The sequence below is a fragment of the Lissotriton vulgaris genome, chromosome 11 (assembly GCF_964263255.1).
Source record: "Lissotriton vulgaris chromosome 11, aLisVul1.2, whole genome shotgun sequence".
In the NCBI taxonomy this organism is placed as follows: domain Eukaryota; kingdom Metazoa; phylum Chordata; class Amphibia; order Caudata; family Salamandridae; genus Lissotriton; species Lissotriton vulgaris.
Window position 1 is genome coordinate 920,684,325 of NC_141699.1, and position 15,450 is coordinate 920,699,774.

Here is a 15,450-nt window from a genome sequence, read left to right on the forward strand (position 1 = left end):
ATCGTTTAATAAAAGATACATATGAAGTTTTTCTAATATATTTTCAGAATACAAACATATTATCAGAACCTAAACGGAAGCCAATGTCACTGAATAAATAAAATAAAAAAATAAATAATAGTGCAGAAATGTGTTGATGAAGTCTCAAAGTGTGCATAATCCATGAAGATTTTTTAAAACGCTGCTAACATTACCATCCTCACAGAACTGCCAAATTGTTAAACAAAATAACAGGTGAAAATCCTACAGCATTTAGGTTTTGCAGGAAAAAATTGTGCAAAGTCTATCTTTTAGCAGAATTCTCCAGCAAAACTGTCAGAGAAGGAAACATCTCTGCAAAAAATTGCAGGCAGGAGAGTTTTATCCAGGCAAAGTTTTACTTTGTTAATTTGGAAAATATGTCCCATTCACAAAGCTTTGCAAATTGAATTATGTTTTGTCCCACTTTCCAAAGCTCGACGGAAACCTTTATGTCACGAACTTACTGGCTTGATGTTTCGTTAAATGTTTTATTGGTAACGTCGTCATGGCAATTATATTCCATCCAATGAGTGTTCAAAAAACATTACATCCTGCAATCAAAAATGAAATGCGTTATGAGTCATAAAGCAAATTGCATAAAAAAAAAAAAAATCAGCATGCTAATCGGTAACTGTTTGATATTCCTTTCCCATCGAGGGTCATTATATAACTTTTAAGATTAGAATGGCCTGTTTATTGATTACATGATTATATTCAGATACATTGCTTAGAATATGTGTCTCCATACTAATGTGTCTGAAAATGAAGACAGCATTATTACCTTATTATTACACATGCAAAATGTTCTTTGAATTTCTTCGTTTGATCCCCGGATACCTATCAGAATTAGCACTAATATTTTATCACATACTTATCTCTGCAGTTGTTACGAATTTATGTAGCTCCATTTAGGGTCTCATTTTCAATTATTTCATCAGTTTTTGAAAGAAAAATAGTTTGTTACTTGAAAATAAATACCACAATATGTAACTTGCTAAATTATGAATGCATTTACTGAGCAATATGAAACACAATTAAAAAACATCAATCAATAACTTGAGTACAAGCTAATATCAGGTTAAGCCCACTTGAGGGTACTTCCCATGTGCTGCTTTGTGATGCTTGAGTTTTAACAAGAAACATGCCAGATTCTGTTTTTAGAAGGCCTTTCGGGTTTGTACCACTTTCAGATGCATGCATTACTCATGTATTAATTTATAAACAGTTTAAGCACGGCCTGATATTTGACATTAGACACAGGGGCAGAAAGGCCTTTTATTCCACTGGCCATTTTCCCACTGGAACGGTTTTAAAAGCTGAGGGTCACACCCGGTGCCTCTGTCACTTTCCCATGGGAAAGTAAGTCATCGGTGGCTCCTCCAGCTATGGCACAGGAGGGTCCCTCCCCTGCCAGCAGCCTAAAAAGTAAAGAAAAAGAAAACAATAATAAACCTGGGTTTATTATCATTTTATTTTGTTTCCTGGCTGAGTCTTTGGGTGGGGGGCAGGGGAATGACTGGCACTGAGGGGATTGGTTGCACACTGTGCCTTAGGTGCGCATGCGGGTTTGGCCAGCCATCTCAGGACAGCCATATCGACAAGCAGGGCCGGCTTTAGGGCAGTGCGACTGGTGCGGCTGCAATGGGCACTGGCCTGTGGAGGGGGCGCTGATCTCATGGGACTGGTCTTTATTTAGCAATAACTTATGATTGTAGAGATGAGGGGCACTTGTGCCCTGTGCAAGTGAGGGAATCAGAGGAGGCTATCATGGGGTGGGGGATGCCAAAAATAATTGTTGCACCGGGCGCCACCAGCTCTAAAGCCAGCCCTGTCAACAAGCGCACTGAAGCTGTCTCCAACCCGAGCTGTGTTGCCAGGTTTGAGACTGCTCCCACTGGCTGGCAGTTTCACTAGGAGAGCAAATTAGGGCACTCAGGCCAGTCCTGATGCTGTTCTCATGCTGCCAGCAGCATGAGAGCAGAGTCAGAATTGGCTGCAGGTTAGTCTGAAAGCCTGTGCCTGCAGTGGACTGGAGCTAGACAGGAGCAGAAGACCGGCGATGCAGCAGGTATGTTTTTAAATTATTTTTTTGCTTGGTGGTCTGCCGTCCCAGGTCCCCCCTCACCCTTCCTGCCACTTAGCTTGGACACCGGTTGCTACTTAAGAGAAGGAGGGAGCCAGAAGATAGAGACAAAGGGGCATTTGTACAAGAATATGTTGAAGTGCGGAGCTGCGCCAAAATTGACAGCGACGCACTCTGACATGTTCAAAACGCAGCAAAGCACTGCATTTACAACAATACGGTGCTCCCCCATGTTTTTTCCTAGCGCTGGCACTAATACTAGCTGCCTAGTGCAAACTCAGGCACCCTAAACCGTAGTTTACTTCTATGTGTGCTGAATTCTGCAGCACAAATAGAAGTAGCAACATTCCATTATATAATGATTATTTATGTGCAGGAAGGTACACTTTCCTGCACACAAACAATCACCAAAGGCATTTAGCTTTTTCCATGTGTGCTGCAGAAAGCAGCACACATGGAAAAAGCAAACATAAGGAGAAATAAAAGTATTTCTCCTCATTGTGCCATTCTAACGCCTGCCATTGCATGGCGCTAGTTGTTGGAACTGCCTCTGATTTCCACTCCCTTGAAAATCTGGGACAGTGTCAAAAAGCGATGGGGGTTGCAGTGGAACTCCCACAGCAGCACCCATTGCATGCCCCTTTCCCACAGATACCTGCATGAATGGGTCCCATAGTTACAAAGCGGCGTTAAGCCACAATAAGTGGCTTAACGCCACTTTGTATATATGGTGCAAGGCATAGCGCCGCCGGAACATCACATTAAGTGCTATTTTGGTGGCCTTATCCCCTTGTAAATATGCCCCAAAGAGACCTGAGAGAGAGAAAAGTGAGTGGAGAGAAGGACAGAGAGAGAGAATGCATGGCTGGAAAGTATCAAAGAAATACCCCAAACAAAGTCCCGGGTAATCCCGGGGTCACGAATCACAAGTAACTTCTTTATGAACACTGGTTCTTCATGTGCTACACACAAGTCATTCAGTTTGAATCATGCTGTGTCCTCCAGAACTCATCTGTACAATAGATATGACAGAACCAAAAATCTTACGTTTTAGAGAAGAAGATGTAGAAGAACCTCTCAGAAGGCCATCTACACCCAACATAGGGAGTAGCATTAGTCACTCAGGACAACAATCCGAACTTGGTAAAATCACCAGACTGAAGAAAAAACAGATCAGAACTGCACTACATGGAGAGGTGCGTTTAGAGAGCCTCAGAGCGGGAAACATACCTTTAGGACTCCAAGTGAAAAACATACCAGTCATCTTTGTGGACATCCTAGAGTACCTTGGTGAATTCAGTCATATTGGAACTAAATGTTCACATGATTGGATGTTTCTCTAAATTAAGACGGCTGGAAAATTAAGCTTCAAAGAATTAGAAATAATTAAAAAACTCAAAGAGGCATTGCTGTCATATGTGGCCATTGAAGACGCACAAGCACATTTGAACAAACTACAGAAGGATAACACTACTTTCAAGAAAAACACAAAAAGATGTCAAAAAAGCAAAATTACAAAGAGACATTAGCAACTTCAATGTGAAGAGAGTCTATCCATACCTTGATAAATATTTCTACAAGCAACCCGAGAACACAAGTGTATTGGGACAGTTCCCAGGAAGGAGTAAAAAGAAATGAATTTCCTTCTCAGACACCTCGTTGTACTCAGACAGTCCACGTGACCCTGAGCCCTCAACCGTTGCATATTTAACCAACAAGGTCAATCATCTTCTGTCCAGCCACCTATTTTACAAAGGAGCCGAGGATGTCCAAGGGGATGAAACAGTTGAGACGAGGGTACAATCAGAACCAATATCAAGGAGAAATGACCAAATGGGGGTCACATGTGCAGGTGGCAGAGCCAGAATTGATTCCGATATACAACCTTTCAGGGCGGTCATTACACAAGTATGAGACAAAACTACTTAACAGGTTACTGTCATTTTTGTTCCAACAACCCGCCCAGATTTTACACAGATCGTACTATAAATTCTGCAACTGTTAAGAAAAATGCGTTTGTAGGCCTTCCTCTCGGAACATGCACTCAAACAAGAGAACAATTTCTCTGGCCTATGAGAAGCCATCAAGCTTTTATACTCTCATGGCCAATATGCCAACTAATTTACAACCATGCGAAAAAACGTAATGCAAGACATTGAAAAAATTGATAGGAAAAAACAACATAGGAAATGGAATTTATCCAAAGTTGAACATAAAGCCATCATCAGACTCAAAAAATTCCAAGATATAATCATTAAGCTGGCGCACAAAGGTGGAGGAATAGTAATTATGGACAGAAGCAAGTATGAAGTAGAGGTGGAATGCCAGCTAAATAACGAGGATCATTATGAGAAAATCCAAGACAGCCCTAGCACTAAGTTTGCTAAAAAGATAATGGAACTAATTTCTTGTGGCAACGAGGGTGGATGGTTGTAGAAGAAAGAAGCAAAATATAAAAAAATGGCCATCCCAGAATGCCATTGATCTATATTTTCCCTAAAATGCACTAGGATCCCGTCAATCCACCAGAGAAACCTTCATCTCAGGGGTTAATTCGCTTTTAGAACGTCTGAGAAATATGTGGAAACCTTTCTGAAAGTTCTCATCTCTGATATTCCAAGTTACCTTAGAGACGCCATGCGGACAATTAGGTATTGCCTTTGATGCTTCCTCTGATACATTTCTCACCCTTGATATTGTAAATCTCTACACAAACACCCCCCAGGACAGCGGCTTAAAGGCGCTAAAGGTTTTTCTTGGAAAAAATTAATTTTCCACATGAGGTTCCCACTGGCTTCTTGTTAAAACTAGCGGTAGTGTGTTCGAAATTTTTCAAATTTAACCAACAATTCTACCTACGAATCGAGGGTGCCGTGATGGGTTGCAGCTTCACTCTTGAGATGGCCATTATGTTCAGGATGATGTATGAGGAAAAATGGATCTACAACAACAATCCCTACAGAGAGTACATCCATATATGGAAATAATACATCATCAATGTATTCATGATTTGGAGAGAACCGTACAAAAAAATGACAAATTTCCTAAGATGGTGAAATGGCAGATGCCCTGATATTCACTTTTCTGTGATTGTCAATAAACAAAACATCCATTTTTTGGACATCATGGAAAAACATGAAGATAACACAAAAATACACAACACTGTACACTAAGAAGATGGACAGAAACCCATTCCTTCATTATTCGAACTTCCACCAAATAAATCTGCATGATAAGATACCATACAACCAATTCTTGAGGATTAGAAGGAATTTCTCCAGACGAGGGGATTACTTCATCAATGCACGGGATCCCATGAGTAAACTACAACAATGCAATTATCCCAAAAAACTACCAAAAGATACTGAAACGAGTATGGTAAACACCCCGAGAAACACTGCTGGAACCAAAGGACTGCAACATCAACAAATCCATGGTATGCATGACTACATTTTCTGGTGCCACCAATGCGGTAAAAAAGATCATAAGAACTATTTGGACAATTGTCAAAATTGTTGAAAAATTGAAAGCCATTTCCTTATTTGCTTTAAAAAGGAACAAAAATCTATGGGATAACTTGGTGAGATCGAATACAGCCCGCAAGATGGAATCAGTGTCCTTTAGTACAATGTTTGATCTACCTCTTATAAGAGGACGCCACAAATGTGGCAATTGTATGTCCTGTGAAACTGCAATCGGACGGGAAGAATTCCTCTATCAAGTACAACAATCAAGCATTCTGAATTTACAAACTGCAATACAACAAACGTGGTATACTATGTGGTATGCAGTGAACAAAAAGAGTTGGAGGGTCTGTAAGCTAGGTCGCTGAGTCTAATAGGTCCTTATTCAAGCACCCCTTTTGGATTGCACTAAATCAGACCTAGTGGTCACATGACACGGGTATATAGTAGATGTCCTATCAGCCCACCCATTTGGCGGAGCATCGTCATGTAGGACGTCTGACCAGGGTGGTAAATCTAGGCCCAGGTGAATCGGCCAGATAGTACACACTACTGGTTATGTCTGTACAGTGTCCATGCCACAAAGTGGTGCTGAAAAATTGCAGTGCAAAATAGGGAGTGAGGTAGAGTGAAGCTAAAATGACGGTCAAGGCAAAGAAAAATAATTTTATTGGAGATATTCACCCGGACGTCAGGTTAAAAAGAAGTGTAGAACAGTGTTGAAAAAATCACTGTGATACTTTGCTGTACTGTGGATTTGGCCAACATGTTTCTGCCTAAGGTGAACTACACCGGCATTCTTCAGGGCCAGCTACAAAGAGATCTTGCTACTGCAAAGATACACTCAAACTTGATGTGCAATGTGAAAACGTGAGACGGACAAATCAAAAGAATAAAGAGTTGTCCAGATTACTGGAGAGGTCACGTAGACCATCCTACCATATCCTCCTGATCAGTGGTTGTTGGAGGAAGTAATCCCAGCCATGTGTGGGGGTCAAGCCTCACCTCACCCGGCAACGGCTCGGAGATTGAGGCCCCGCTCTCTCCGTCGGTACCTCTCGGTATTCTTTTGATTTGTCCGTCTCACGTTTTCACATTGCACATCAAGTTTGAGTGTATCTTTGCAGTAGCAAGATCTCTTTGTAGCTGGCCCTGAAGAATGCCGGTGTAGTTCACCTTAGGCAGAAACATGTTGGCCAAATCCACAGTACAGCAAAGTATCACAGTGATTTTTTCAACACTGTTCTACACTTCTTTTTAACCTGACGTCCGGGTGAATATCTCCAATAAAATTATTTTTCTTTGCCTTGACCGTCATTTTAGCTTCACTCTACCTCACTCCCTATTTTGCACTGCAATTTTTCAGCACCACTTTGTGGCATGGACACTGTACAGACATAACCAGTAGTGTGTACTATCTGGCCGATTCACCTGGGCCTAGATTTACCACCCTGGTCAGACGTCCTACATGACGATGCTCCGCCAAATGGGTGGGCTGATAGGACATCTACTATATACCCGTGTCATGTGACCACTAGGTCTGATTTAGTGCAATCCAAAAGGGGTGCTTGAATAAGGACCTATTAGACTCAGCGACCTAGCTTACAGACCCTCCAACTCTTTTTGTTCACTGCAGTTTGAATAGGGGTATTGAGTTTGGATAGTCTATAAATATAGTCCCCTTGACCCTCCCCAATTTTTTGTTTTTCATACTATGTGGTATGCCCATGTGACTTGGCATATGTGGGAAAAACACACTGGCGATTAGAAAAAGAATCACACAAAACAGCTCACACCTAAAATGCAAATTACAAAATGCCCCAATGGTTCAACATTTCATACAAATGAACCATTGACTTTTCAAGATCAAATGGACAGTATTAATGCACGTGAAAGGCCAGAATATTGATTCCATCCTTTCCAGGGATGAGGCCAATTTGATTCTCCTCTTCCCTACTGCCTCCCACGGGTTAAATGAAATCAATGAGATGGTCTATTTCCTGCTGTAAATCCTTGTTGCAAACAAATAGTGTCTCTATAATAAACAAGGAGAAAAGTTTGGAGATTGTCTCCCTGAATGATTCCGACAAAAAACATGTGACTATTATATAGGATAACGATAAAGACACATGTGACAAGTCTTGTGCAACGCAAACCATCTAAGTGCCCCCTCATAATAGACACATGATTCCTCATTCATGAGTAACAAAGGTCAATTATCTGCTAGAGCCTCTCGGGGTACACACCAGATTAGTTAATTACCATGGCAACGCAAAACAGGTCACCGACTGGTGTGACCTCCCATCCAATCAGATGAGACGTCAGGGAGGTCAAGAACATGTAGTGGTGCCGTATTCCCCATTTTCGTTTCTGCAGGGGAGAAACATGAGCAAAATGACGAAAGAGACAGAACCGATTTCCTGAAAAAGGTAAGCGGTGTCCTAGCACTGTGTCTTCTAGGAGCAATCCCCAGGGTACCCACCCCGCACGTTCACCATCAAGCACGAGTCTCCTCCTTACTCCGATAAGCCATGTAGAAGATGCACAACACAACGTGAAATAAGTTTTTTTATTTTTTCTTTCAAATGCACTGTTCCTCAAACCTTCAGTGAGCACTTCCTGTCAGAACACCCCGTGAGGCACATACTCATTCGTTGTACGGTAAGGGACGGAGGTGTGAGATAAAATTATCCACTACAAACATCACTGGTTTTAGCTGCATGCACCCCATTACACCAGCCCTTGATTCGCTATGTAATGGGCTGCTGCTTGTAAACACAATGGGGAATAACTGCATTAATTTAACCCATGGCACTATTTTCGGACATGCTACGGTACGGGTGTTAGACTGCTCAAATAATTTAGATTTTTGCCCTAGCTAGGAGAACAGCAACTCCAGGGCAGATCTCAAGGCTTTAACCCTGGACAGATTATATTTCCTAACTACCCCAGGTGTCACTGTTTTGTAAACTTCCAAACGGCACCTTTGGGGCATTAAATATCATCATCATCATCAATTTAACTTTATTTCGGTTTGTTTATGAACCATAAAAGTACATCAAAAATAGAAAAATACATTTACAGCAATAGACTAATACACAGTTACATCTCATTTTAGATATTTGCAGTAAAATCAGTTAGCATGTGGTTTATAGAGTGACGATAAAAACACTAAGACAAGAAAATACATAGATTAAATGTTCAAAATGCGGTGGAAGCCTAGTTTTTACTAAGACAAGCTGTCTACCTACATTAAAGTAGCTTGCTACTACCGAATCAATCTCCGTCTAATTAACCACATTGAAAACAAAAATTTAGCAATAGCAGTAACTATTAGTGCATTAGTATCAGTTTTTAAAATTCTAAAAAACTCTATATGGTTCCTGACTCCTAGGTTCACACATAGCTGTATGATCCATTTTATTCTGCTAACAGAATAAGCAGGACAAAACAAGATCACATGAATTAGGGATTCATTTGGATCATTACAACCTGGACAAGGACGAACTAAACCCATTTTCCATTTATCAGTGTAAGTGTGGAGGGGTAGTGTACCATATCTGAACTGTAGATACAGTTTTTTTGCTAAGACAGGTTCTATAATGTCTAATTCCTTCTCAAAGCTGTAGACATTCTTGAAATCCAGAAAGCTGTCAGTGAGACTAGAAGAACTGGCTGATGGAAGGACCTCTTCTAAGTTGTAATATTTTATAGACTCAGCCAGGGTTCTCTTTGAGATGGATTTGCATGTGTCCTCCGGATTAGACCAGAGATTCTCCATGCCGATCCTGGACGCCTGCCCCCTTATAAAGGATAACCACTTTATCCTCCCTGCACCCGGGCGTGCCATCACAATCTTCAGTTCTTCTCTATAACACTCAAGCTCCGGGACACTCCACAATCTGCGCCAGTACAGGAGCGGGCGTGAGGCAATTGCTTCTGCAATGGGCACGGTCCCTTCAGCTGCCACGCCTGCAAGTTCACCTGCATCCGGACCTGCCTCGCACCAGCACCCACCAAGCCGAACACCAGCAGCACCCACCTCAAGTGCATCCTACTCAACACACTCTCCATCCACAGACATGCCATCGAACTCTGGAACCTCCTCGACACCACAGCTCCAGACGTTGCCTTCCTCACGGAGACCTGGATGAACGCCTCTTCAGCTCCCGACATCGCCATCGCCATCCCAGAGGGCTACAAGATCGTCCGGAGGGACCGAAACGCCAACCAGATGGGAGGAGGCATTGCCATCATCCACAGGAGCACCATCCGTCTCACGACCAGCACCGACAACTCCCTGACCACCGCCGAACACCTGCATTTCCAGATCCACACCAACCCGAACACCACCCTCAGAGGCACCCTGATCTACCGACCCCCTGGACCACGCACACAATTCAGCGAGGACATCGCCGACTTCGTCAGCCCACATGCCCTCCCCTCCGCTGACTACATCCTCCTGGGAGACCTCAACTTCCATCTGGAGAACAACAACGACCGCAACACCAGCACCCTGCTCGACAACCTCGCCAACCTGGGACTCAAGCAACTGGTGTCCACCCCCACCCACCTCGCCGGACACACACTCGACGCGGTCTTCTCATCCAGCAAGGACATCGACTTCAGCCACGCCACAGAGCTTCAATGGACGGACCACAGCTGCGTCCACTTCACCTTCAAGAAAACAACGACCCACCACCACCAGCAACAGGCCGCCCGCAGAAGCTGGAACAAGATCACAGCAGACCAGCTCGCCACCTCCCTGAGCCAGCACCCTCCTGCCAGCTCAGCGAACCCCAGCCAGGCTGCCGACAACCTCACGAAGTGGATAAGCAACTGCGCGGACGAACTCGCCCCACTGAGGACCCCGCCCAGCAGACCCGGCAGCAAGAAAGCCCCATGGTTCACCGACGAACTCAAGAGCTCCAAGAAGAACTGCCGAGCCCTCGAGAAAGTCTGGAGAAGGGAACCGACACCGGACAACAGGACCTCCTTCAAACTTGCCACCCGGAAACACCACCAGCTGATCCGCGCCGCCAAGAAAACAGCATTCAAGGACCGGTTGGACAACAACGCACACAACTGCAAGGAACTCTTCAACATCGTCAAAGAGCTTTCCAACCCCAGCGCAGGAAACAACGACATCACCCCATCGCAAGACCTCTGCAACTCCCTGGCTTCATACTTCCACAACAAGATCGCGGACATACACAACAGCTTCAACAACCAACCAACGCACACCATGACCGAACAACCACCCCCCACCACCACCCTCCACGCCTGGACCCCGATCAGCACCGAAGACACCATCCGCACGATGAACTCCATCCAATCCGGATCACCGACCGACCCCTGCCCTCACCACGTCTTCAACAAGGCCGACGCTGTCATCGCACCCCACCTGCGAGACATCATCAACACATCCTTCGACACCACCATCTTCCCCGAGAGCTGGAAACACGCCGAACTCAGCGCTCTACTCAAGAAACCAACAGCGGACCCCACCGACCTCAAGAATTACCGCCCCCATCTCGCTCCTCCCGTTTCCAGCCAAAGTCATCGAGAAGACCGTCAACAAGCAGATGGCCGCTTTCCTCAAGACGAACGGATCCCTCGACCCCTCACAGTCCGGCTTCCGAGCCAACCACAGCACCGAGACCGCCCTCATCGCCGCCACCGATGACATCCGAGCCCTGATGGACAACGGAGAAACAGCGGCCCTCATCCTCCTGGACCTCTCCGCGGCATTCGACACGGTCTGCCACCGCACCCTAGTACGGCGCCTCAGCAACGTCGGAATCCAGGACAAGGCGCAGGAATGGATCAGCTCCTTCCTCGACGGGAGAACACAGAGAGTCCGCCTACCACCGTACAAGTCAGAGGCCACCGAAGTCATCTGCGGCGTCCCCCAAGGATCATCTCTGAGCCCCACCCTCTCCAACGTCTACATGAGCCCCCTCGCGGCCATCGTACGCAAACACAACCTCAGCATAATCTCCTACGCCGACGACACCCAGCTGATCCTCTCCCTGACCAACGACCCCGCCGCCGCCAGAGCCAACCTGCACGAAGGGATGAAAGAGGTAGCCGAGTGGATGACGACCAGCCGCCTGAAACTGCACTCGGACAAGACGGAGGTCCTCATCCTGGGCTCCTCTCCCTCCGCCTGGGACGACTCCTGGTGGCCTCCCGCCCTGGGCACCGCACCCAAACCGACAGACCATGCACGCAACCTGGGCTTCATCCTGGACTCCTCCCTCTCCATGACCAGGCAAGTCAACAACGTCTCCTCGGCATGCTTCAACATCCTACGCATGCTACGGAAGATCTTCTGGTGGATCCCCACCGAGACCAGGAAGACCGTCACCCAGGCCCTCGTCACCAGCCGACTGGACTACGGCAACGCCCTCTACGCCGGTACCACCGCCAAGCTCCAGAAGAGACTCCAGCGGATCCAGAACGCCTCAGCCAGACTCATCCTCGACATCCCACGAACCAGCCACATCTCCGGACATCTGAGAGACCTTCACTGGCTCCCCGTCAACAAAAGAATCACCTTCCGCCTCCTCACCCACGCACACAAAGCCCTACACGACCAAGGCCCGAGCTACCTCAACAGCCGAGTCAACTTCTACGCTCCCAAACGCCACCTCCGATCAGCCAACCACGCCCTCGCCGCCGTCCCCCGCATCCGAAGAGCGACTACAGGAGGAAGGTCCTTCTCCTACCTGGCCGCCAAGACCTGGAACTCCCTCCCGACCGACCTGCGCCTGACCCAAGACCACCTCTCCTTCAGGAAGAAGCTGAAGACCTGGCTGTTCGAGCAGTAGCGGCTCCCCCCCCCCAGCGCCTTGAGACCCTACGGGTATGTAGCACGCTTTATAAGTGTCACTGATTGATAGATTTATATCCAACCTTAAAGGAACTAGAGGGGTGTTTTTTGGTAAAGAGAGCAGCTGTCTAATAAAGTTATTCTCTGTTATGCTAATCTCACTCGCTGGACGGTGGCCCCAGAGTTCTGCCCCGTAAAGGGTGGATGATCTGATTTGAACTTTATATATTTCCAGTGGTACACTGACTACTTTATGGACACAAGATTTCTGCACTTTGAGAATCCCTCCCGTAGACTGAGAAAGGGTTAAATTAGCCTTAGTCATTTGAGTTTCCCAACTCATTTTATCATTTAAAGTCAGACCTAAGTAAGTGAAATTATTTACCCTTTCCAGGGCTCGTCCATCCATTGAGGGGCGTGGACAATTAGTTGCACTGGCATTAAACACCATGTACTTTGTTTTATCTATATTAATCACCAAATCCTGTACCTACAGAATTTGGTGAATTGGTCTAACACCCGCTGCATCCCCATAGATGTTTTTGAGAGCAGCAGGGTGTCATCCGCAAACATAAGTGCAGGAAATTTACCTCCAGCTAAGTTAGGGGCGTCAATGTTATGTACACTAATTAGGTCATCGACAAGACCATTTAAAAAAAGGGAAAATAAAGTAGGGGCAAGTACGCATCCCTGCCTAACTCCCTTCTCAATAGGAAAAGCTCTTGTCAGCTGGCCATATTTGCCGTAGCGTACCTTTGCATAGGTTCCTTCGTGGAGTCTTTTAAGTTGGTGACATAAGTAGGGTGGAATCCCCATTGTTGTTAATATACTCCACAATTGGTTCCTGTCCACCATATCAAATGCGGATTTGAGGTCCACAAATGTCAGGTAGAGACTACCCCCTTCCAAGACCACATGCTTCCAGTAAAGTACCTGGAGCCGTAGTAGTTGGTCGATGGTAGATGTTTTAGCACGGAACCCTGCTTGCAGGTGGGAGAGGATGTTATTCTCACTAATCCAATCTTGCAAGCGTTGCAAAAGCAGTTTGGCGTAGATTTTTTGAGTAACGTCAATAAGACTAATTGGCCTATAATTTGACGGGTCCAACGTAGATCCCTTTTTATAAATCGGAATGATTTCGGCCCCCAGCCAGGTACTTGGAACCTCTTGACCGTCAAGAATAGCATTAAATATGATGGTCAAGTAGGAGACCCAGATCTTCGGCTCTTCTCTGAAAAGATCACCAGGGATCTTGTCCAACCCTGGGGCCTTGTTACATTTTAATGCTTGAACTGCAAGTGTAACTTCCGACATGGTAGAGGGTGGAGGAAGGCATCCAGGGGCCAATCTCAAAGACATGGTTAGTAACACTTTATGCTGGGAAGCAGGGCTAGAGTAAAGTTCACCAAAGAATGCACACCAGGCTTCCTCGGCGATGTTGGAATCGATCTTTGCCTTACCTTCTGGTTTCCCAGTATGAACCAGGTTCCAAAAAGTTCGGGCATCTTTCGCTATTAATGCCTGTTTAATGGCCTGCCACTTCTCTGTTTCCCATTCGGATTTTGCATGGGAGAGGAGATTCTTGTAGGCATTCCTTGCGGCCATAATGGTTGCTCTATGGCCTAGTTTAAGGGCAGAAATTAGAGTAGTCTTCGCCCTCCTACAAGACTGGTTATACCAGGGATTTGTGACACGTGCCTGTCGGTTAGTCTGATTTGCCGATTTAAAAAAGCTTACCGCTAGGGCCAGCATTAGTTCATTGTGTATGTTTAAAAATTTAGCGTCTTTATCAAGATTATAGGCATTTTCAAGCAATGTTTTTAGTCGCTCAAACTGGGGAGTGACACTTTTATACAATGATGCCAAAATATCTGGCGAAGACTTAATGGAGGCCCATCGGATTCTTTTACCACCCTGTAAGATCCTAATGTTACTGGAGGCCACATCATCCTCTTGGTACTCCCCGTCGGGAAGTGGCAATTCCAGATCTATTACCAAGGGGTTGTGGTCACTTTCCGAGCGGTCAAGTACATGGAAGTATCGGATCAAATGCCATAAGGACAAACTAACCATAAGATAATCTATTATTGATGAGTGGCCCATTCCATTGTAGGTACTCCTTCCTGGGCTATCCCCCGGGAAGCGACCATTGCAAGCTCTAAGTGAGAATGTATATGTCAATGAAGTGAGCTGCATGGCCATAGGTGTCCAAGATTTAGTTTGATAAACATTTGGGGGTGGGATCCGGCAGGCATCATCCTCATCTGTTGTTATTTGAGAAACCCCCCCCAAGTGGTTCATAATGACAATTAAAGTCCCCCCCCCCATTATCACCTTGGTATCGCTTGAGAAGCTGTTTAATAGAGCAGTTAAAGACTCTAGAGTATGAGAAACCGCACCCCCCAAGACAGGACGTAGGTAGATGTTAATAATCGCTATTTTGGGTGTGTTTGGGCGAGTTAGGAGAATACATAGTATATCACAAGTATTGGTATTAATCCTTTTGACCGAGAACCCAAGATGGACACCCACCCATATGGTCAGTCCACCAGATGGTCTACCTCTAGGTCCCTTGGTTGCAAGTTCAGCATAAGTAACAAAGCCCATTCTATGATGGATAGCCCTGGTCCATGTCTCTTGGAATATACAGATACCATGGTTATCCACATAGTCACACCACTCCGTGCTATCTAGCTTTGCACCCAAGCCCGCCACATTCCATGATATCAACAATAGATTTTTATTATTGCGAGACAATTGGTCAATTGACTGATTAGGGGGCATAGCATTTTCTACAATTTGGTCACCCACTTCAGAGCTCGTCTGTGCCATAGTGATCTCATGATTGGTTATGGTGCGGTTAACCTCATGTATACTAGAAGGGGAACTACCACATTGGAGGGGTGTAGTTAGAAACCTTGTCCCACTCTGAATATCCTCCTCTACTGGCCCCCCTCCACCAACACTTAAATCTTTAGCAAGGGGGGCAGCCATAACGGGAAGTCAATCGCAGCCGTCGAGGCTGGAAAGGGCGCCATATCTGTTCA

General features: G+C 45.5%; 1 protein-coding gene across 1 annotated transcript in view; it reads right to left on the reverse strand.

Moving 5' to 3' along the window:
* PLSCR5 (phospholipid scramblase family member 5) overlaps window positions 1-15,450 on the reverse strand; it is a 284,029-nt gene that overhangs the window by 12,384 nt on the left and 256,195 nt on the right. The window contains exon 7 of the mRNA XM_086944892.1: window positions 486-572. Within this exon, the coding sequence (XP_086801018.1) occupies window positions 534-572 (39 nt within the window). The 3' untranslated portion in view covers window positions 486-533. The remainder of the gene's footprint in view (window positions 1-485; window positions 573-15,450) is intronic.